This window comes from Ammospiza caudacuta, chromosome 3 (genome assembly GCF_027887145.1).
Source record: "Ammospiza caudacuta isolate bAmmCau1 chromosome 3, bAmmCau1.pri, whole genome shotgun sequence".
Taxonomy (NCBI): Eukaryota; Metazoa; Chordata; class Aves; order Passeriformes; family Passerellidae; genus Ammospiza; species Ammospiza caudacuta.
The window spans coordinates 80071122-80095968 of NC_080595.1; the positions used below are offsets into that span (position 1 = coordinate 80071122).

A 24847-nucleotide genomic window follows, 5' to 3' on the forward strand; every position below is an offset into this window, starting at 1 on the left:
TTTTCTTAAGGAGTCTTGCTGTAATTATTTACTTACTGGCTAAGTAATTGCTCTACTGTCAGGTAAAGGCATCAGAGACTCTTGCAAAACCAGATTTTGGAAGAGAGGGGTAGGGGTATAGTTTGTGTTCTCTTTAGTGGAATGATGGAATAGGTTGTTTTGTAAAAGACTCTTAAGATCAAGTCCAGCTTCAAACCTAACACCACCAAGTTCACCTCTGAACTATGTTCTTAACTGCACTCCTCCATGTCTTCCAAATACCTTTCAGTGGTGGAGACTCGGCCAAGAGGCGAATGAGAAACTGACGGAGGGTCAGACCTTGTTTTACAGGTTCCTTGGTACTCTTTGGGCTGTTCTTAGTGGAGCTGTGGGTAGGAATGGGACTAAGGGAAGGGCAGGATCTAGTGCATGTTCTTTGCTTTTTGATTCTTCATCCTCTGAAACTGCTCAGGCCCTCAGGCTGCTTTTAGAACTTCTATTGCCAGCTGGTCCTTGCCAGAAGCTGAATATTTCTTGCCCTTGTAGTTTATAAAAAAATAATTGCTATTCTATTGTTTTACTAATAAAGAAATAATCTCAAATGGGCCTGTAGGACTTGACTACATCAAATAATTTTAACCAAGTACATTACAAATTTTGGGGACAGAATAATAGTTAAGACATTAGTTTGTAAGCTAATGTTGGAGGAAAAAGCTATCTGTAATGTGAAATTGGAATTGTTACCTGAAAATCTTCTCTTAATGTTATTCTCTCATAGTAGTTCTGGTACAGTTTTGCAGACACTTGAAACAGCTGCTGAAATGAAGCCCTTATCTGTTTGCTGTATAAAAACACCTTTTTTCCCATTAAGAAGATATGTTAATATTAAAAAACCCCACTTAATTCCTCCCAAAAGAATGACAATAATAAAACAACCCCAAACCAAGCCAACCAGCTGAAAAACCAAACAAGGCCTCTGTCACATGAAAACAGGAGGTCTCCTCAAACCCTTCATGTTTGATTAGTCTGAGACCCTCATGCTAGACCAGTCTGTCAGTGTCTCATTATGGAGACTCTTCATGGAGTGGTGCTAAGTGTGAGGGCAGTTCTGTGCCAAACAGAGACCCCTCCTGGGTCTGCACACCCTTATTCAAGTGAGTTCCCTGCTGCCAGTGGCTGACAGCCCCCTTGAAGGACTCAGGCTTGCAGGTTATGGAATAACACTCTTTATTAATAAAATTGTGACAGTTTAAGGTTCAAGGATTGCTGGTGATAGTATCTGACTGCAAAAACATATTCGAAGCAATATGCATCACATAATGTAGCTCTACTCCCTAACAAAAGTTATCTCAAAGTTCTCGTTTGGTGTGCACAGAACATGGTTCTTACCCAGTGGACATTCCTGTGGGGCAGAAGACAGGTTCAGCCCATTGGCTGATCCCAGAAGTTGTGATGGAGTCTTTCCTGACTTCTCCCCATTCTTCTATACTATTCCTTTACATTTAAGGAAGAAGTTAGTATAAAGGTATATACTTTTATACCTATGCAGTGCGGGTTGATTGTATCTTGGAGGCCGGGAATGTTGGGATGGGAATATGCACCAGTCCAAGGAGAGTATTTTTCCCATGGTTGATGATTCAACAGCAAGATATCTTCCTTTATCTCCTTTGGGTTTTAGCTGCTCTGGGATTTACCAGCTAAAAAGTACTGCTGAATTCCCTTCTCTACAAGGATTTCAGCAGAGCCTGGCCATGGTGTCTACACTCTGCTCCACCTTTCATTTAGGCCCCCTTGGCACCTATTGCATGGGGGAAATCAGGCACACTGACCTCATTCCATGCATAGAGGAGCAACTGCATTTTCCTCTATAATTTCCATGCTGTTACAGCTGTGTGTATAACTTTGCACTTTGCTTTAATTTTACCCCCAATCTTTTCCCCACCTTCACACTCCCTGCCTCCCCAAACAAAATAACCAGCCAGCCAACAAACGTTCCCTTCAAATGTCTTCTTAAGCTTACTGGGAATGAGAAAAAGTTTGCTAATATAAATTGTCTTAGACAAATTTTATTCTGCTTTCTTTTCTGTTAAATAGAACACAGAAAAGGAGAACATTATCATTGAAATATCAAGTCCTGCTAGTACTGTCTTGATTTTATATTTTGGAAGACATTATTAATCACACTTTGGCTTTTCTGGTATTTGACATTTCAGCTGATAAAGAAAATTTTTTCACTACAAGCTGGGCCTTCCATAATAACATTCTCAGGTATGACATTTGAAATATGACTGTATTAATTTAGTTTATGAAGTCAGTTTTAAACATTAAATTATGTTATTTAAGATTTAAACAACTACAGCACCCCTTATCCCCAAAATGTATTGGCTGATGATGAATCTTTCCAAAATAAGAAAGTTGCTTTATTCCTGTTTACACCATAAATGTTAGTTTGGAGTTTTCGTTATGAATTATTTTTTAATGATGTTGCTACATGGTCCAAAATTATAAAGACAGCCATAGAGTATCTTGTTCAGGCGAACTAGAATTGAAAGCAGGTGTTACTATAGCTCTGACACAGGAATTAGCAGTTTTCCATCCTCACTCCTTCATTTGTTTGACGCCTATAATCTGCAAACCTGTCTCTACCATTTTACTGTTGCATTGCTACAGCATGTGTAATTTGGAGGGTTGGAATGACTGTGTTAAAACGTAATGTATTGCTTGCTAATGCACAGAGGAGGGAAAGAAAAGAGTGACCAGTGTTCTGGGTGAGATGTGTATGGGGCAGGGCAGTTTATGGGCATGCCTTGCTTTGTTCAGTGAGTTTAATGGCTGTTGCTAAACGAGATGGAGTTACTGATTTTTAGCTTATTGTTTCAACTCTTCCTGTATTGTGAAATTGATTTGTTGGTTGGAGTTCTGTTTATTTTTAAGGTACTGAGTTACAGTGCTGCTCTTCAAGGGATGAGAAGATTGAGTCAGTTGTTAGTTTATAAATAGAGCTGGCCTATGTAGTATAGCTGTTGCTGTTTATTTTCAGGGTGAGGGAAAAATGAATTAAATTTAAGATAGCGTATTGTTTCGGTATGCTGCACCTCTAATGTCTCTACTTTGTACATGGTTTGTTTCCTATTTCTACAAGTGCCAGAACCCATAAAGTACTGCTCTTCCCCATTGGTTTATGTTCTGCATAGCTTGACATGGTTTTCTAGTGTTTTATGCTGCATAAACAGCTAGCCTTCTACACCAAGCCATAACTAATCATTCTAGTAATAATCCGTGATGTTCTTAACCTGCATCTTAAACAGGTTTTATTCCCCTTCAACCTCAGTATTTAGAAGGTGTTTCATTGTAGAAACTTGTAGTCAGAAACTCAGATTAAACTTGAGATAAGCATAGCAGGACATATGTAGTTTCAGTATGAAGATTTGTGCTAAAATTTGAATGATTTATTTTTTTTCAAGTTGTGAATATCATAGGTTTTTACTCATTTCAGTCTCTTGTGACAGCGTATGAAGTCAGAATACTTAGTGTGAAATGCTAAAAACTCTGAAAATGTATAATGAGTTTTTTCCTTTGTTTAAAGCATGGTCAGTAAGGAAATTTATTAATCTTTTTTATTTGCTCTTTAATGGTATAGGTAGAATATGGGTTTGTATGGATAACATGCAGGGAAAACCATACTTCTAAAGCTGCACTAAGAAGTAATGAATCTTAAATAATTGATACTGTAATTGACTGACATGCCTTTTATGAATTCACTGAAATATTTTTTGTATGCTTTGTATTCCATTACTTGAGTGCCATAGAAAATTAAAAGGACATAAAATTATGTAAAGCTTCTCTTTTTTGTCATATCAGCTACAAGAAGGGGACATTGAAAATTCTTCCTTGGAATGAGCAGAAACATCGTGAAGAAGACTGGTGTGAAAAACAAGAATGCAGGTAAGTATATATAAAAGCAAAAACAGCAAGAATTTGTTTACTAATTCTTAAAATGTGGGAATTGACCCAGAAAGACCCACTATTTTTGTACACACTAACTTGTTTTTTCAGCTTTCTAAGGGACACTAACTGAGCCAAATGGAAAGCAGAGGTTGTGCAAACCTGGATCTTCAGTAGAGAGTGTTCTCTTTCACGATCTGTTGCATGTTTGAATTCTCTTACTAGTTCAGTAGAGAGGATTCTTTCTTTCATGATCTCTCTCCTGTTCAGAATCTTTTAGTAGTTCCTTTGCTGACAAAATCTAACACTCACTATTGTAGGTTGATCGTATAATTTTCTTTCAGAAGTTTTAGGAAAAAGACTGATGTTAAAAAAAAATAGGTAGATAAGTATATACTTAAACATATACTTATTTTTTTTAAAGGATGGTTATTGAACCGACTTTGCAAGATGAAGGCCAGTTTCTGTATGAAAAACAACCTGAGTTACTGAAGTACAGGACTACTGACCTTTCTGTAGATCTCGTCACAGATTGGTATTTGAGCAGAGCACAGGAAATTGAAGAATATGCAATGCAGGTGAGAATAGCAGTGAGGAAATGATGGCTGAGCAGCCTTCTTCAACAGAATCCTTAACAGTCTTATGCATATTAATAGGACACTTCTCCCTCAGTAATGTACACTCTGTCTCAACTTGATTATGGCTTTTGAAGTACTTGTTTTTTCTTCTGCAGTGTACTTAGGCTTGTTCTAAAGTTTACTCAGCCAAATTAATCCATAGAAATAAATAAGGAAGCCACTAGATTCTGGTTTACCATAGCAGACAGTAGCTCTTTTGTAATCCATGAAAAGTGTTTCCCATTGCATTTTATGTTTGCAATTGAGGGAGGGAAAGTTGTGCACAGCATGTTGGGAATGTGTTTTATGACCTGTCACACGCTGCTGTGTTGTGTATATTGATACATGCCTGTCACACATGTCACTCTCATGTCAGTAAATGGTACTGTCATGATTTCTTCCTGGCAGTTTTTTGTGTTTCTATGGGACTACTATGCAGCTTATTTCTGCTTGATTTTCTTTAAATGTTAAAAGTGTTTGAAGCTCTGTTGCACATAAGAACAGAGCTCATCACTCGTGTGCTCTGGTATTTTATTGCTTCTCAAGCCAATTTAGCTGCATGAAAAGGAGGGTGACTGAAAGTATCACTATAGGTTAGTTCTGATTATTGGGTTCTTCTGTTCCACAAGTCTGCACTCTACCAGGGCTCTTTTTAATCATGGTTGCCTATGATCTTAACAACCAATCAGTGGGTATGGAAATGAAAGCAACTTCTAAGGATCAGTTAAATTATATAACATACAAATTACATTGCATTCTGCTCTTCAAGACTTATGTCTGCCTTGCTGAATATTTACAGCCAGTATTGTGTCCTTTGAAATCAAAACAGAACCTTTCATATGAAGGTAGTTTCAGTCACTGGAGAAAGACTGTCATTGTTTTTCGTGATGTAAAATGCAACAATTAAAATTACTAAATCATGGTCAGCTAGAAAAGTCATATTGCACATCAATTACCTGATTGTCTTAGTTTAGAGCAATCCTTCATATTCCATATGCTGAGATGAGCTGTGTAATCTCCAGAAGGACTAATGTTCTAATTTACATGTCTCTATATGATGGTTGGTTAAATGCATGCATCTTGGTTAAAAAGATCTAGCAATATCATCCCCTAAGATTAAGCATTTTGTGTGCCCTTCATAAAGCTGAGAAGGGCAATCCATTTAGGAATATGCAGTCCACAAAAACTTCTAGGAACTTCAAATTACCTATTAAGCAACAGGGGAATAAAATAGATGTACAGAAAGGACTCAGATTGAAGGTGGTGTTTGGCAAACAGTTGTACAGCAGTGTTTTTTGAATTATTTTTCAGGTTGACTGTGCTCTGTCCCTTGTTCGTCTTGGCATGGAGAGGAACATTCCTGGTCTGCAGGTGCTTTGTGACAATCTGATCACCCTTGAGACAGTGGTTTATGAGACTGATGGTGATCGAACTTTGACTTTGAAGGAACTTTTAGAGATGAAGGACATTGAGAAGCTGAGACTGTTGATGAAGAATGTAAGTATTTTCAATAAATCAATAAGTATACCTTGAAATCCAGTAACTTAGATTACCCTGGATCCTTTGTATATAAAGATGCTCATCTTTCTGGTGAACTTCCATCTATAATTCAGTAAAAATTCTAAATTTTCAGTCTTTTTTTTTTTTTTTTTGGTAGTAGGGTTTATTTCTTTTCCTTTCTAAAAAAAAGCTAAATTTGCTCAGTTTTCTCAAAGACCCACTTTATCCCTGGCTGAGGACTCAATGTTAATAAATCCTACTTGGAAAGCTTGCCTTTTCATTGGCCTATTTTTTTAAGGATCTTCAGTGTAGCTCTTGATGATGCTGCAAATACAACATTGAATGTGTTGCTTGGATGTTTCTTGGTGTCTTTAAATATTATCATGAAATTTTTATATTTGCCTCTGCACCAGATGTGTGGTTTTTGTCTCTGTACTGAGCTTGAGCATGGAATTTCAGAATAGAAAAAGACCTCTTGGAAGGGTTGCAAAATAGCTAGAGATGGAACAGGGATCTGAAATTCAGTTGAAGAACACATAAGCACCAGAGGAAAATAGGAAAGTACTCAGAAATTAAATATAACTCTTTGTTGTTTTGTTGTTTTTTTTTTTTTTGGGGGGGGGGGGAGTGGTTTGGTCTTCTGTTGTTTATTTGGTTTTGGTTTTGGATTTATGTAGCCACTCATGACTTGTTTTTCTATTTTGCATTCTTGTGAATTGCAGAAGGCAGTGCTACTCTGACATGCTTGCATGGTCTTTTACTCATTCTGAAGCTTCAGGAGGAAGGCAGGCTTTCCTCACATAATGGCCTTTCTTCCTGTTCTGCTCAGTTTCCCCAAGCCATTGGGTAGCAGGAAGATTGTTTCAGTGTTTCATGATGTAGTAATCTGTTTGTGATAGGTGAAGATAACTGTTTCAGTTATATTGATCAAAAAAAGTTCCATTTGTTTTTTGCATTTCCTGCTTGTTTTGGACCTGTTCTTAGATTTCCTCTCTGTAACTCTTTGTGCTTTCCAGTCTTCAGATGAAAAATATGTGAAGAATGTTTATCAGTGGATGATCCCTTTCCTCCACCGCTGTGAAAACCAGTCCCCTGGTCTTGCAAATACCCTTTTTAAAGAATACTTAGTAACATTGGCAAAGGAGGACTTGACTCTACCTCTGAAGATATTTCAGAATTCAAAGCCTGATGTAAGTAAAGAGCTCTGCTGATGATTCTACTAGTTTCTTTGGAAATTCTTGTCCTGGAGAGATGAATTCAGAAATAGTTAGTTCATCTAAGTCAGATCATCCTTCTAATCTTTCTCATTTTCTTGGACCCAAGATTTGTTATGTTTTGAAAATATAGAAAGGTTTTGCCATAAATTATAATGCAGCTAAACTGTCTTTGATGAGACTGTCAAACTAATGTAATAATGATTCTAGCCTAGTAGAATAAAAATTATTGAATTGATTCTTCTTCTAAGCAATTTCCTGGTGACCTGTTTGAAGTAAATTCTTGGCATATTTCCTTTCTAAAAAGTGGATATGAAAGAGTTTAATGATGTCACTTTTTTTCTTGAGGAATTTTACTAGGAGTAGATTTCAAGTTACTTCCCCCTCTCCTGCCTTCCACAGCAAATGTAAAGAATAAAGTGGGGGCCATTAGAATTGAGGTGAGAGATGAATGAGTAAGGGTTGAAGTTGCCTTCTGTGTGAGTGTTTCATGCTATTTCTTTGGCATAAATAATTATTCCAGAGCACACATGCACATATTTGCATGCTATTGCAATGAGTGTATGGACAGAAATCAGCCAGCAAAGCACAACCACAGCTATTTTATGTATGTTGGTACTGTTGTACATATTAAGTAAGTCTGACAAATGTTTGCAGCAGTTGCCTTCCTCTGTCCTGCACCCTTTCCACTTCTCAAATTCAGAAAGGGTATAATGGCATACCGCTGTTCTTTCAAGTGTCTGCACTGCAGAAAACTAGCCAAGACAAGTTTCTGGTTGTGACTTTACCAGTTTGTTAGCAAGAGACCTTCTAATTGCACCTAAGACAATTTATTTACTTGGAGTACACGTCTTTTTATATTGAAAAGAAAATTAACTGTTCAATTAGAAGCAAGAAATAAAAACCAGTTTACATTCTTTTCTTGTTAGTGTCAGCCAAAAATTATTCCTGATCAGGACCAGCTTATGATTACGGCGTTGGAGTGTATTTACAGCTGTGAGCGAGATGACCAGCTCTCTCTCTGTTATGATATTTTGGAATGCCTTCCACAAAGAGGATATGGGTAAACATTTTCAGCTAGTTATTTGTAAATATTTTAGAAATATTAAATATGGATGTTAATTAATGCTTTAAAAAGGGTTGTTAAATTACTAAAGGATAGACAGAGTTACTGGAATATTCTGATCACCTCTGAGTAGCTGTGACTGTAATGTGTGTATCTATAGACTTCTGCTGTGTGCATATTCTACCAGTTACTGCAGCAAAACAAAGGTTAAAGTAGCAGCCTAGACCAAGGCTTCTGTATTGTTTCTTAGACTTTTACAGTCTGATGAATTGAGACCAAATTTTAGTGCTGCCTTACTGGTTTTGTTACAATCGTGGCATCTTGCACTTAACTTAAAAGCAGCAATACGTCCCTGTGAGAGAGGGGAGATAGAAAAACCTATTGAGGGACAAGTAATGCTCAAGAAAGGGAAAGCTTGAAGAGGAGAGATCCTGTGATCTGTGAGGTGCAAACTATTCTTCCAGTATCTTTTACATGAAGGAAGAGAGAGCCTGAGAAAAGTCTAAGGAAGAAGGAAGACCTTTGCTCTTGGGAGACTGAGGGGGACCCTCTAGATTTTAATTGTCTTTACAGCAAGTAGCCCAACAGTTTTAATATTTACAGGTAAACATATATTTGATTTTAATCCAGGAGTCAGACTGCTTATCTTCATATCTATGTAATATGAATTACAAGAGGAAATGATAAGGAGTATGTGTATATGTATATATTTAATTGTGTGATATCATTGCAGGCCTGAAACAGATAAAACTAAAACTCTTCATGATGAAGTAGACGAACTGGAACAAATTCTTAGGTATTTAATTTTGCTAAAATAAATAGTGTATTCTTACAGAAATCACTAGGCATAGCCAGGAACTCTTTATGATAAGAAACCGGAAAAAATACTTACCTTTTTTTTTAATGCTGTCAACAAGGTGATCTGGTTTTTATATTTGGAACATAGACATTTTGAGTGGTTATATCTATTTGACTGTTATACATCTCTGAGATACTTTTCTTGGAATAAAAGGTTGGGGGGTTGTGTTTTGTTTTGTCCATTTTCTTGGGGTTTTTTTGTGGGGGGCTTTGTTGGGGATTATTTTATTTGTTTGATTGGGGGTATTTTGTTTGTTTTATTTTGGTGGTTTTTTTTTTTGTTGGGAGCTTTGTTGGGGATATTTTTTAATTTGTTTGGTTGGGGATTTTTTATTTAGCTTGTTTTATTTTTGGTGGGGTGTTTTTGGTGAGGAGGAAAAGGGTAACCTGAGGTATTTGTTTTGGTCTTGATACTTTATAATGCTTTGAGTGATTAAAGACTAAAACTGTGAAGGTGTGTCATCAAGTATTGGTGGTATATGTTTACCATCCAGTAGTAGTAATATATTTTAAAAAACGTAGGTGATGTTACTGTGGCTAGTTGATACTGTAAGGGATTTTTTGGGACTGTTTGCATTTGCAGTGCATGTTTTGAGAGCTTTCAGAGTGCTGCTGCTGCAGCAGTAGCTGCTCAGCTGTGCAGGGCTCTGAAGGGCTGGCTGTGTTTGCAGCGTGGCGGAGCTGCTGGAGAAGCACGGCCTGCAGAAGCCGGTTTCCTTTGTGAAGGACACCAAGGACAGCGCCGAGGAGGCTCGGAAGCTGATGGTCAGGCTGACCAGGCACACAGGGCGCAAGTTAGTATTCCAGGGGGACTGGGCGAGAGCAGGGGAAGGCGCTGAGGTAACAGAGCCTGCCTGCCTGCTTCCTGGCAGCAGGGAGCTGTGGTGTTCACCCTGCAGGCAGTGTACATAAACACTTTTGTTGAGCTGGTGATTAATGTGATTAGTGTTTTGGCTGCATTCTCCACAGTCAAAAATCTCTGCCTGCCTTCAAACCTGCTTTAGTATGTTCATGTGCAAGTAAACAAGCTTAAAATGCATACTGGCTGCAAAATACTGCAGGATGATGAACTGTGAAAGTTAACATGTTGTAAAGAAGATCCTTTAAGACCTTTAGAATTTTATTGAGAGTGTAGGATTTGTAAAATAATTCTTTGGTTTTTTTGGCATGTTTTCTTGGAATCCTTGTAATAGGGTAATTTATTGATTTTAGGTATTGATTCTACCAGTAGAATATATTCCCCGTGTAATTTTTCAGTTTGTCTAGTTTGACTCATCTTTCATTTAACTTATCTTTCAAATGCATATGAATTGTTAAATGGCTTTTGGTATAAGCAGGTAAAACTTTTGAATCATGGAAAACCAGGCATAACTGTGGGTGATTTGTCTTTCTTATTTAAAGGAAATATGCACAACAGTTTTCCGTGATGGTAGAGTGTTACTTATATTTTTAGTAGTTTGAAAGCTTTTTAAGACCTTTAGAAACTTCACTTTAGAAAGATCAAGACAATGCCTCTGTAGGAAAAATGCTGATTTTTCCACTACTGTTGGAGACCCTTTGTTTTGCCAAAGTAAAAGCTAATGCCACATGAGAAAATCACTGTTAGCTGGAACTAGCTCATGCAATTTAAAAAGGTCTTTTTTTTAATCTGAAAGGCTCACGATAATGTCAAAAAACATTCATAGTGTTTTTACTGGTAAAAGTTTTGGTAGAGCACAAGAAGTTGAAGCTTTGTGGATAAGCAGAGATTCATAGATCCAGAGGGTCAGAAACCTGAATACCACTAAATTTTAAGAAACAAGATCGAGTTGCAGCTTCATTCTCCTGTGATTGCATGCCATTGATTAGTCCTTTGAGATTGCCTACAATGAACAGCAGTTTAATGAGCCTCAGTTGCTGTTACAGACTTGGTTTTGCCCTGCAGTTCCCAGATCAGCAGGAAGATAACACTCCCAACTTCCTGATGTATTGTGGAACATTATCAATACCTACTTGGGAGATTTTGAGAAAGATGGCTTAAATCCCTGTCTTATCCCACAGAAAACAAAAAAAAGAACTTTGAGTATTGCATTGTTTTCAAACCATTTTATCTCACAGATACTGTTTTAATATTCATTAACATTAAAAGCCTTCTGTCTTTGAATCACTTCTGGTTAAAACTCGAATTAAATATTGAAATAAAGTTCAGAAAACTTATATTTTTGGTGATGGAAATCTACTGCTTTTCTTTGAAGCTGTATTGCAGAAGTGAGTATTTAATTTTAAAAAATGTTTGTAGGCAACCGTCCGTTGGTGAGGCGCAGTGGAAGGAATTGCTCCAGGATATGTTGGACATGCAACAGAAAGTGTATAGGTGCTTACATTCAGATACTTGCTATGAGGTGAGTTTTTTGTCTTCTTACTGGCTTATGTCCCAAGTAAGCTACACATTCTTATTTCATATTGTTGTTCACAGGTTTAAATACATTTTTCTGTGTTATTACTTGGTTGCCTACTGCCTTTTTTTCCCCAGTATTTTATTTAAGTAAAAAATTTCTGGTGTTTGTTCATTTTATCTAAAGCTCCTCTAATAAATACTGTGTATATCTTTTATTAAAATTCAGCTTTTTCAGAAGTTGAGTCAACTTTGTGAGATTTTCTTACATAGCCTGTAATTCTGCGTACAAATGTATTTAGCAATAAACACTCCAGACTAATGAAAATAAAATGTTATCTTCACTCAAGCATTTCTTAAACATGGAGTTTTGGTTTGATGATATTATCCAAGATCATTATAGGATTATGGACTTTCTGCTGCTTGCAATTGAAGTAAAATTTTGTGAGATGAGAAATTTAATTTGAATGAAGGTAAAAACCCTTGCATGTGCATAAAGTCCAAACCAATGTCAGTATATGCAAAAGATTGCTGTTAGACAGATGTAGAATTTGCTGTGACATATATTATTTATTTACATTTTCACTTCAATGTACTGCAATTTATTACAGATGCATTAGTATGTCACCTATAATTAGTGTTTATATCGATAGAGAAGCAGGTTTTATTGCAATTTACAGAATTAGTTGCTTATGTCTACCCCTCTGATTAGCTCTTAGGAGAAGTTTTAAAAGCAAATCAGAAAAAAAAAAGAAGGAAAAAGACAATGCTATTCAACTTCTATATAAGAAAAATCACTCCTTTTCTGTAGTTGCACGGCTAGAAAAACTGCAACATGTTTAATAGCCATGTTTTTTTGGTGGGCTACAATTTAGGGTACTTGAATTTTTTTGTAAGTGCATGTTAAGAAATTGTAATACTAGAGCACTCTGCAAATAAGGCATTTGCTTTACTCAGATCTTAATGTAATGTTTCTATTAACATTATTTTTTAACTCTGAAACATGATTAAAAAAGAAACACAATGATGTGTTTTGGAAAAAATATTACGTAGGAGTGCTGAAAATGCTTTGAAATGTAGTGCTGTCATATGCAATTATACTTTGATGAGTTCAAAATTGATAAATTGGTGAGGCAGTAAGGATTTGCAATCCCATGTGATGCCTGCTTGCTCTCTTCTTTTTCCATGCATAGTGAATTCTGTCTTTTTGGCTTCATAAATTTTGAGAGAGGTGAATGTTCTGTGTGTGATCTTTGAGGGGGAAGAGTCAGCTATGGTATTTTGCATCTCTTGCTGTTCCTTGAGGGTTGGTATGTTGTGAAATGGAAGATAATCCACTTGTGTGATGTTCTTGAAGAACCACTGAATTGTTTTCCTTTCCCAGAGCATGAGATGGTTTGGAGAGGGTCTTCCTAGACAAGAAGTATCTTGAAATAAAGTGTGATTGGATAGAGTGCTAAATAGTCTCCTTCATGCCCTTTTTCCATGAAAGACTGGACCAGATGATCTTTTGAGATCCCTTCCAACCTTGGCTCTACGGTTCATTTATCCTCTTGAATTTGTTACAAACTTTTAAACCTTTGATAAAGGCCATATTGCTGCAGCTGTGGTATTTCTGAAATGATTACATTTTTTTATGTTCCTTTTCATTAACACAGTAATGACAGTACTCAAGAAAAAACCAATTTTTTTAAGGAATTGAGGTTGAGTGTCTTAAATTGGGCAAAATTTCTACCTCTAAATCAGGTGTTTTGTGGCAGATGCTGCATTATATGAGTTTGCATTCTTTGAAGATAGTCTTGATTGAAATTTAAAGAACAGCTTATATACTCAGTTCTTAATAAATTTAATTAGTTTAGGAATACAAAATTTCTTCTTTTACATTGTTGGTTTTAAGTTCTTAATAATGAACTGCCCTTTCAGATTCTTACATTGTATTAATACCTGAGAATGTAGGTATATTTTGGTGTCTTAAGTCACACTGTAAAAAGACAATTGATATGTTTTTTTTTTTTTTTTACTTCCAGCAAATAGAAACTAGTTACTAGTTAATTTTATCTTTACTTAAGTGCATTGTAGAAGTACTTCCCTTGGTAGAAGTTAGATTTTCTGCTTGGACTGAATATATTCTTTTGATTCAAATATCCTTGTATTCAAAGGGGTTAATGCCATACAATACAGATGCCAAATTGAAGCTACTGCTCCTGCAGATTTTTCAATTACTGTTCTTTCTTTTAGATATTCACCGAAAGTCTCCTGTGCTCAAGCAGTGTTGACAATATCCACCTGGCTGGGCAAATGATGCACTGCAGTGTTTGGTCAGTGGATCTACCAAGTTCATCAAAAGGGAGGCCACAGTACCGAGTCAGCTATGCCAGAAGCATTGAACTGGTTTTGGCTGCTGGTAGAGAATATTTCAATTCTTCAACCAGTTTGACTGATAGCTGTATGGAATTGGCCAGGTACCTTTACAACCATCCTATGCATAAACACAACTGATGAAATGTTGTCATAGCATTATTTGCTAGTATCACTCCCCCACCCAGTCTTCTGTTGGAAATGTTTTTCATAAGCAGGCTCTGAAAATACAGAGTAGTGTTGCTTTTCATGCAAAGAGTTTAAAGACCCCTTTAATGCCTAAGGGTTCTGTGACCAGCTTTTCTCTTAAGGTTTTATGGTGATAGTTCAAAATACATTTAGCTGAAATACTTGCTGTGAATGTGTGACCCTGTGTTTATTCTGTTTAATAACATGTTTTGGTTCTCCTCTGATTTACCTTCAATCAATTGTTTCATGGTAACTTAACTTGAGTTTCTGTGAGTGATTATTGTGTGTAGGTCTCCTAGTAGCCTTTGTGTATGAGTTGGTTTAGGTAGAATGTATTTACAGAATCACTAGGGTGGAAGAGGCCTTTAAGATCATCAAGTCCAACCCATGCCCTAACACCTCAGCTAAACCATGGCACTGAGTGCCACATCCAATTTTTTTTTAAACACATCCAGGGATGGTGACTCTGCCACCTCCCCAGGCAGACAATTCCAGCTTCTCTGTAGTTCTTCTATTCCACTCCTATTTTAATATTGAGCCTGAAGTATTTGTCAATATGCCTGAAAAATCTGCTGGATTCAGATGGGATTTTCAGCTAACATGCAATTTTGTTTTTGATTTAAAATGTTTATTAATTAATGAGTGGAGAAAAAATAGGGCAGGCTGGACAAATCAAATATTTTCCTAATCTAATGTGTATGGTGATTTTAGCCATATAAAATGAGATGACTTGCCATTTGGACGAGCTCAAGACATGAAGCTCATAATGCTCATGAAGTTCAGCAAGAACAAGTGCCGGTGCTGCAGCAGGATCTGGGCAACCCCTGGTGTCACTCCAGGCTGGAGGATGAACAGATCAGAGCAGCCTGGCTGAGAAGGACTTGGGGGTGCTGTGGGTGGGAGGCTGGACATGACCCAGCCATGTGCCCCTGCAGCCCAGAAAGCCAAATCTGCCCTGGGCTGCATCCAGAGCAGTGTGGGCAGCAGGGGAGGGAGGGGATTCTGCCCCTCTGCTCTGCCCTGCCCTGGTGAGACCCCACCTGCAGGGCTGCACCCAGCCCTGGGTTCCCAGCATGGGGAGGACATGGATCTGTTGGAGTGAATTCAGAGGGATGAAGCACTCCTGTGAGGAAAATCTGAGGCATTTGGGGTTTGTTCAGCCTGGAAAAGAGAAGGCCCTGGGATGACCTAAATACCAGTACCTGAAGGAAGCCTGCAAGAAAGACAGACTTCTAACAAAGGCATGTAGTGGGACAAGAGGAAATGGCTTCAGGATGGAGGAGACTAGGTTTAATTTAGATGTTTAAAAACATACTGTGAGGGTGATGAGGCACTAGGACAGATTCTCCCCAGAATTTGTGGATTCTCCATCTCTGAAAGTGTTCAAGCAGCTCTTGAGCAACCTGGTCTAGTGGGAGGTGTCTGTGCCCATGGCAGGGGATTTGGAACTAGATGATGTTTAAAGTCCCTTCCAACCTGTGGCCAGTCTATGATTCTGTGATTTTACATGTTCATTTTCTTTGTTCAATGTGCATTAGTAAAACTACATGTGACTACACTGTACCAGAATGCAGCTTGTATTTAAAAAAAACTATCTAAAAGCTTATTGCAAGAATATATTATTCATATGATTTAAAAACTCTATTTAGAATAATGTGCTCTTAATAATTTCATGCATTAATTCATCCTCAGAGGAATTTAGTGGGGTTTTTGTTATTTTTTTAATAAGCTTTGTTTTATTTTCTGTACCTAGTTGAGGAAACTGAATTTGTGACAATGACTCTTAGTGTTTCACTTCTGTTAATTTTTTACAGTGTTTTGCTTTTATAACTTCTACTATATGGCAATACCAAAACACTATAGTGGTAGAAGAAATATTTCCCAAAATAATTATGTATTTAAGTACATAAACCTTCAACATCATCTGTAAATTCATTGCAGATCTAAATTCAGGAGGGTTTAGGGGATGTGCTTATAACAACCAGTAGAAGGCTATGCCAAAATAGAAATTCATTAAAACATTTAGCCAGCTATAAGAGATGAACTGTATCAAACACCTCACATGTGCATTACAAAAGCACTTAGTATTCTGACATTTCATAAGCACATTTAATTTCTGCTGGTGGTTGTTTTGTTTTATTTTACTCACCAGTTAACTTCTCCCACAAGTTTAATTTAAAATGTTTTCCTCAGACTTCAGAAAAATGTGTTTGTTCTTATTTAGGTGTTGTCTGCAACTTATTGAAGACAGTCCAAGTGCTGTTCAGGAGGAGTTGGACCTCATTCGTGCTCTGGGTTACCTGGAAGAGTTTGGTGTGAAAATATTACCGCTGCAAGGTACTGCTTAATTTTATTCTTCATATGATTACTTGAATTATAGGCATAAATATGCATGAGAAATAGTTACTATTACATAAGTGTGCTATGATTAAAATAAAGAGTCCATATACTGCCTCCAAGCAGTGTACAGGCACATAGAAAAACTATATTTTTAATAGAATTTTTTAGCTTGTGAGGTAAGAAAAATATTTGCATATGGTGTCTTTGTTTTTTTTTGACTTTTAGCACAACTTTAAAATAGAATATCAAGTATATGAAACTCCTGGTGATTGAACAGAAATTGAGCTCATTTTTTATTTACCAAATAATCTGCACTTGGCTGTGTGCTTTAAAATAACAGGTATGAGAGAAGTACTTCTTGTCAGGCAGTTTTCATGTCTCCACTGGGTTGTTTCATTGTGAAGTATATAAAACCCAATGACAGTGGAAGTGAACTTTTGCAAGGTATTTCTTCTGATTCTGTGCTAAAACGAAATCTTTTGTAGCTCCAACTGCAGTGGAACAGAAAGGTGTTGGACAAAGGTTGGAAAGAAGTTATGATTATGTACAATGAAATTGCATGAACCCTACTCATGGAACTGGCAGAGATGAGCACTAAGACATGAGATGTGCTGATGATAATGTTTTACTTCTGGCATTGTGCAGAGAAATACTGGGATTTATGGAAAGCACTTCTGGTACTTTCCATATCATGGAAAATGAAGTAGATGTTGTCAGCAGCAGTTGTTACATTACTTGGTGCTCCCTTTTTGTTCTCTTTTCTTCCAAGTATTTATTCAAGTGAATTGATGCTCCAGATGTTATAATCAGAAATATTAACATTTCTGGACTGAGAGTGTCTGATTTTTAGATCTTGCAGTATTGGTCTGTTGATTTCTAGAGCAAAATTATTTTTCAGTCTGTTTGTTCAGCCTGTAAAAGGGTACATGTATTTTCTTCAACTTGTTTTGATGTGGACATGGAGATATCATTTAAAAAAAGTAGTGACATAATGCTGCATTAACAGAATGTGTAATACAACTGATCTAGATTAATTAGAATATGTGAAATCATGCATGTAATTTCATTAATGATCCTGACATCCTTGCTTCAGTATCTTTCATGTAAATCAAATTAATCTAATAAGATTAAAATCATGTTTTCAAGTTTTAATGAAAGCCTTTAAATGATCTGTTACTTTGACAGAATGTCATTAAAGTAGCACTAAGGATCAGCTGCAGCAATAGTCTTTTAGCAATAGACTTTTGTTTGCAGTTCTGTGTTTAGTTGTCTGTAGATCTTCCCCCACTTCTATTTTAGCAAAGTTAACAGTTTAAGTTTATGGACTATCATTATGCTATGTTGTAATAAAATCGGGTTTGAAGACTCAGTATTAAAATAAAATGTGAAGACAAGTTCATCTTTAAGTGCTTGACCCACAGTATTATATCAGATTACTTTTAGTTATATAATGTATTAAAAATTCCTGCTTAAATAATCAGTGACTGAAAACATTTTCCTGATGAATACTAATATATGCCTGTGATAGAATATTAAAAATGAAACTAAAAAGATGACCTTTTCCTGCTCTTCCATTCTTATTCAGTTTAGTCTAATTTCCAGAATTAACAGTTTTCATTATATTAATATGTCTTTGCTCTTATTTAGAGGCCTAATATCCTGTTTTAAGCCCAATATGCTAATGCAGAGTTTATCCCCATGCAGCCATTCACTCTTACTGAGTGTTAAGTGGGATATCTGCGTGCTGTTCCTCTGTGTTCTGAGAACTTGCATAGTATGAAAGCATCACCTTTTAGAGCAACAGCCTGAAGTTAGCCACCCACTAATGAGCTAAATAGAGCACTTGAATCAGTTAATGATATTAAATTATGCAGTTAAAATAGTTGTTTAATTCTTGGTATATTTTTTTAAACACAGTACTGATTATAAGCTGCTCAGGATATGGTTGAAAGAACCTTGTGATTTGCAAGCTATCCTTCCACTTCCTCAGGAAATTTTAAAGTAAATTAAAAAGAGCTGAAGCGTTTGCTAATGACAGTTCTTTCAGTCTGTATGATGTATCTTGTCCATGCTAAATAAATGAAATCTTAGTTGCAACATTCTAAACAAAAGTTAATGCCTGTATTAGCAGTTTAACGGGATATTGCAAAAATTATAATTAAAAAAAAAGTATAAAAGTATATCAGTTAATTGTACACATTTTAAAAGAGTGAATGTGAAAACATGAAACAAAATAGAGTTTCCATTCAGGTCAGTTCTCTCTTTTTGCTCCCTTCACAGCCTGACTTGCTAATGATTGGAGCTGGATATCCTGTGGTGTTATTTTAACTTTTCTGTTTACAGGTATAATTGAGGATCTGCATGCAAGCAGCTTTGAGCTAGTTTTCAGATTGTGTTTGCATTCTTGTATTCCCCAGCAGTCCTTCTGCCCTGTGCTGTTTGAGCAGGAACACAGCAGTCAAGTTCATTTGTGCAGTCTCTAAACCAGTTCTCCTTTCAACAGTGCGCTTGTGCTCCGATCGACTCAGTCTCATCAAGGACTGTCTGGCTCAGATGTCAACAAACTATAAACAGCCTGCTAAGCTCCTGGGACTGGCAAACCTGCTGAGGGTTGCAGGTAAGCTGTGCTAGTAAGACACTGAACTGCAGTGCAATGAACGTTCATGTTGTGCTTTAGGGTATTTTAGGTGATGGGTAGAATATGAATTCAAAGATACCACTAAAAAGTCACCTGGAAGAGCAGTCATTGGGGAGGAATGAAGCATTTCACATGAGTGGAATATTTCATCTGTAAAACAGCTGAAATGATCAGCTGCTGTATTCTGCTAATACCTGAAATAAAAAAATGCCTTATCCAATCTAGAGTTGGAGTAAAGGCTGATTTCAGATTGGAGGAGTTGTGGCTGAGAATATCTTGTTTTACAGTTAATTGGTAGGGAATTTACTGAAATTACTGTGACTGCTATTACCTCTATGAAAGAAGGTAGCCTGATTTAATAATAGTTTCATTTAAGATACAGGGGGAAAAATAATCTGTAAAGCATGAATTTTAGCTGTTACACTTCAGTCTAGGCTGCATGTATCTCCTTTGGGCACTAAAAATAATGCATTAAGTTGAGTATTCATTTGAAGAGCTTCAAAGATTGAATCCTGAGGATATTAAGGAAATTTTTTTATGGCCTACCCAAAGTATCTGCCTTTTGATTTTTTTTAATTTTGAAAAATACTTAATCAGTGTAGCTGTAAACACCATACTGCTGTATCTTTAGGCTGTAGAAATAGAATATAGAAATATAAAATATTTTATATTTTATGGCAGGGCATATAAAATCAATGCATTCCGGCTGTGTTACTAAAACATGCCTGGCTAATTCTTTTCTCCCTCTCTATTTGTTAAATCATTTCAGATTTTTTTCTCACGTTTTCATGAGGCTTAATACTGGCTATTTTTTGCATAGTATTATAAATAGGAAGGGAGATCCTTGCGACTGTTGTGTGAGGTTGAGAACAGAGGTATGGAAATTAGGCTGTTGACCTCCCAAGACACCTTGATTCTAAGGAAGGGAGTCACAGGAAACGTCCTCACTCTGGTCAGCACAGCATTGCTATGTGAACGGTGGAGGAGGGGGTGGGATGGTACCATGATGAGTAGCTGGATCCAATCTACATATTAAATATGTAATCCATAGAAAAACTTAAATGACAGTTGTAACTTCTTTTTCTTTGCTTGTAAGGCTTTTGGGAAAAAAAACAATTCTCCCTTGGTTCATATGACAAGATTACTGTACTGCACTTTCTTTCTCCTCTCTGCTTTGTCCTATGAACATGAAGTTAAAATTCATGAATTTTTCTTAATATTCTGGGTTCTTTGTGTTAATGCTGCTGATTTTTGTTTTACCTTCTTTTTAATTCTTAAGTAATTATCTTTGTGTGAAAGAAGGAAAACCAGTATCCAGAGACATTCTATAAAGCTTTGTCCAGTAGTGTTATCCTAGTGCCTTAGCTGTGGGATTTACAGTGCCCTGGTATGTGCCTTTGAAAAGAGATCAAACTCGTGGCTCCCATCTCCAGAGACTGAAAGATGGCAGTCCCTGCATAGTATGTAGAGAACTTTAGGGAATTTGTATAGAGTTCATTGATACACTAGTGTCCGTGTGCTAGTGTTACAATCACAGTGACAGCTACTGAATCACCACTGAAAAGAGAGATTTAAGATGTATTTAAAGCCAGATGATAAAATGGCCCCCCAGTTTTTCTCTTCCATGCACTTACCAGGCTAGAGAAAAGCAGAAGATGAATGTGTGAGATGGTAAATTTTTAAACAGGTGAATGATTTAAAAACTACTACTTACTCAACTGGTGACATATATACATAGGAAGTGTGGGGCTCTGACTTTAGTGGTTAATCTTGAGAGTAATGCTGATGGTTGCTCCTATGGTAAGTTGGGAATTTTGGTAGTAAAATTATATTTCAAGAGTGAGTAAGGAATACACTACTTAGACATTTTTCTCTTATGATAAATATACAAGTAACTTGGTCACTTTCAAAGTAATCTTTTGCTTATAGAATAACATTTATTTATCTCAAAGGAAAATGCAGCAAGACAACATTTTCAGTAGTGACTTTCTGTGGTGAGGGATGTGAGGTGTTTTTTAAATTTTGTTTTACATACGTAGTTGTAAGATTTTGTGATTAAAAGCCGTTTCACTGTCACTGAAGGATAACTAGTTGTATTGCTTATAATGGAAAGCTGTCATCTGTAGAGAACATCCATTTATGAGTAAGATACGGATTTGGTACAAGAATGTCATAGTTGTGAATTTTATTTAAACCGAATTTTTATAGGAGATGGTCTATTGAAAACAGATTTATTTAATTTTAAGAAACTCATTATTTTTTAAATATACTTGTTTGCTTGTTTTTCTGGATTTGGAAGCTGTAAATGGCATACCACTGTTACTGCAAATTTTTTGTGTCTGGCTCTCTAGCCCACTGAAAAGTATCCACAGGATTAGCCAGTAGCATACAAAAGAAACATCATTGTCTTCGTTTCAAAGCATGCATGTAAATACAATATTTTCTCAGATTATTTAAGAAAGGCTGTAGAGCGTTACTCTTTGGTCCTTTGTATACCTCTGATGAGTGATGGAATAGGTAACCTTACACTGAATTTAAAGAGTCTTAGAATTTGAGTAACTAGGTTATTAATACCTTTCAGAACAGTTTTTAAGTGTAATGCTGGTATAGCCTTAATCATAGTCTGTAATGAGGAGCACTGTTTAATTTGATGGTAGAGATTAAAAACAGGATTTCTACAGGACATGTAGTAATGGTATTTATGTATCTGTCAACTTGTAATTTAAGTTACTGAGTTCCAGTGAGTTATTAATATTAATTAATACTATTAATACTGTTTTTAATATGATGAAGAGTTATATTAGGACTTGGTAGCTCTGTTGTGTGATAACAAACACTAGTATTATTCCACAAATTACTTTATAGACAAAAGGGCAGATCCTGCATACAGATTCTAAGATTTTTGAATTAGCATACTTTAAATTTAATATTAGAAAAGGTAAACCTTCCCTGCAGTTTTAATATGGATAGTCTTTGTTTGCAGGTGTAAAACTACTGGGGAAGGATATCATGATTTCTAACAGCTTCTGATGAAAGCAAATGGTTTTGTTGAGATATTTTGGGATAGGTCTGGATTTTGAAAAAGAGGATTGAACTTTACACACTTAATGAAGAATTAGATAAAATGATGCCAGGTGAAAGATTTGAGATTTGTCCTTAATTGGTTTTCACTGCTTACACAATTACCCTGATCTATGAGCCACCTTTGCTGTGTAAGAAGTTCTGATTTTGTCCTCTGGAACATACTTACTGGTATTGGTTATGCTTGTTTGAAGTTGTAGGTCCCTTCTGTTCCAAATCCACTTTGTATTGTCTTGTGTTTTGTCTGTTCAGTGGAGAAATTTGTTTCAGTATTTTCCCCTCTTTGCTTCCCTGCCACTCCACCCTGTATAATTACTGATTGGAAAGACCTGCTTGCTGCATCTGTCCATGTCTATGTAAATTTTTTATGTGTGTGTCCATATAGAGCATAAAGTATATGCTGTGTTTTATTATATGTAATAGATAGCCTATAAAATCTTAAGAACATACATATTTTAATTTAAATTTTAAAAGAATGCATTTCTTGTGGATGCAAGGGTAGATTGCACAGAGTCATTATTAAGGAGCTTTGTGAAATATGTATTCTGAATACGGTTTGCTTTGAGAGCAACGCTGAAAATTAGTAATAGAATTTATATTCATATTTATCAAAGTTAAAATCTTGCTTAGGTAATGATATATCAGCTAACTTCTTAATTGCTTTAAAGTATTCAATTAATTACAGTGAACTCTACTTAAGCCTCATGTCACTACCTCTGTAAAGTAAGCCCACAACTGTTATCTTAATTTCACAGATGGGTAAAGTGAGTGAGGAAGAATGTGCTCAGCATGACAGCCGGAAAATCTGCACATGCTCAGGGAGCTGGAGCTGCTCTGTGTCTTGCAATCCTCACTTAATTTGTGCTCTTTGTTAAGAATGGGTGTGACAAATTCACTTTATGCAATTACTTGAGTAGATGTGTACAAAAAAAAAGCGAGGAAAAAAGCATCTGTATCAGAAATCAGGAGCATCCTCTCTACTCTTACTGTATGTCAAAAAGATCTACTGAGTGTTGGTCATTATTTCCTTTGTCAGACTCTCTAGAAATGTCTCCATTATTCCCTTTTCTCTGTAGTAAATTTATTTAATTTTAATATCCATAAGTGAATCTATTAGCTTTAAGCTTTGCTGAGATTCCTTAGTTAAAGCTTATTTTTGAAATCTGTTGTTCTTAACATTGACTTTCTTACATTTGGAATTAACAATGTAGATGGCTTCTGGTCTCCTAAATCTAGGTGACATGGTATTTCTGAAGTACAATGTTGATATCATTTGACTTCTAAGTTTTAATGGCATGATTTCATTCAGGATAATGTTATTTTATCCACTCAAAAATAGCATGCATCTTACCCAAGGTATTTCAGTAAGATTTTTTTTCATATAATCCAGATTGGATCCAAGCTTTTAAAAAGTATTTCAATATCTTTTATTTCTCAAGGAAAAAAATTGTATTGTTTCTGAGCTTTCATGTTTTTTATCTCGTTATTTTTATTATAACCTCAGAATCATCTAGGGAATCATCTAGGTTATCCCCTTCCACTTTCCAGTTTCTGAATTGGAGTCTGTCAGGTGTTACCATTAAGGCTTGAAGCAGAATTACTATGTAATATAATCAGGTTACAATTTGAAGAATTTTGTCATTCCTGTCTTGGTTTTAAGTCATGGATAGCTGTCAGTATGGCAAGGGAGACAATTTAGACTTTAAAACTTTTCCTTTTATGAGACTATTATTAAAATACCATCAAATTATGTGTTTACAAAGCTGAAGCAGTGAATTTTTCTATACCTGAATGGAAGATGATGACTAAACTGCAGCAGTGAGCATTATCAGTCACTGCATGGTTAATGAAAGGTGTGTGGGAAAGGTGTGTGGCTTCACTCAGGGATTCAAGGAGTAACACTGGAGCCAGTGATTGTTCTCTGCCATAACAGTGAGTGCCAAGGTAATGGAAGTGTTAGTGAGTTATCCTTTTATTTTTACACTTGTACTTTTTTAAAACATGCAGAGTTGTATTCTCCTGCATCAGAACTCCTTGGCTGAAACATTGGGGATGGGAGACCTGATACCATACAGCTGCTCAAGCACAGTTAAAGAAACCCTTCCTTGATCCAAATGTTCTTCCTTTCTTTCTTTCTTTCAGTACCACTCATTTTTAAGTGGGCATAAATAGCAGTGATTATTTTGCCTGAATTTGAGGGATAATAGTTTGATTGTTTCTCTTGACTTTGCTTTGTGTCTGCTACTTAGTCAGATGTCTCTGTAAGAAGTCAAGCTGTCAGGGTGAAGTGGGCATCAGGAGTGGCAAGTACGTGTCCCTCGCTTAGAGAAATGACAGTTCACATTTAGCTTGTGAGGATAGAAGCATCTCTTTGTCATCTGTAATTGCTTTTGCCCGAATGAGAGGTTCCCAGGTTCCAGAGGGCATAATTTTGCAACAGGAGAGCCTTGAATGTGATTAATTTGCAGCATTGAGTGCTGGCAGTATATTGAGCAGGAGGCTGGAAGATAAAATGATGGGAAGCTAACCTGTTCTCCCAGCTGAGTTAGTCGTGATGTGCAGGGATTAGGGGAGCCTTGATTGAGTTCAATAATTAGGGTAACTTCACTTGCCTGAATGTCATTGAAGTGCAACTGCTACAGCTTTCCTTTTGAGAAAGCTTTAAAAAGAAATTTACTTTGTCCGTGG

The 24847-nt window shown here is 36.4% G+C and overlaps 1 protein-coding gene across 1 annotated transcript in view; it reads left to right on the forward strand.

Moving 5' to 3' along the window:
* NBAS (NBAS subunit of NRZ tethering complex) overlaps positions 1-24847 on the forward strand; it is a 159298-nt gene that overhangs the window by 40126 nt on the left and 94325 nt on the right. The window contains exons 22-32 of the mRNA XM_058800751.1: positions 3841-3924; positions 4349-4502; positions 5853-6038; positions 7058-7231; positions 8185-8318; positions 9055-9117; positions 9851-9973; positions 11458-11560; positions 13792-14015; positions 16325-16437; positions 18944-19057. Coding sequence (XP_058656734.1) covers positions 3841-3924; positions 4349-4502; positions 5853-6038; positions 7058-7231; positions 8185-8318; positions 9055-9117; positions 9851-9973; positions 11458-11560; positions 13792-14015; positions 16325-16437; positions 18944-19057 — 1472 coding nt within the window. The remainder of the gene's footprint in view (positions 1-3840; positions 3925-4348; positions 4503-5852; positions 6039-7057; positions 7232-8184; positions 8319-9054; positions 9118-9850; positions 9974-11457; positions 11561-13791; positions 14016-16324; positions 16438-18943; positions 19058-24847) is intronic.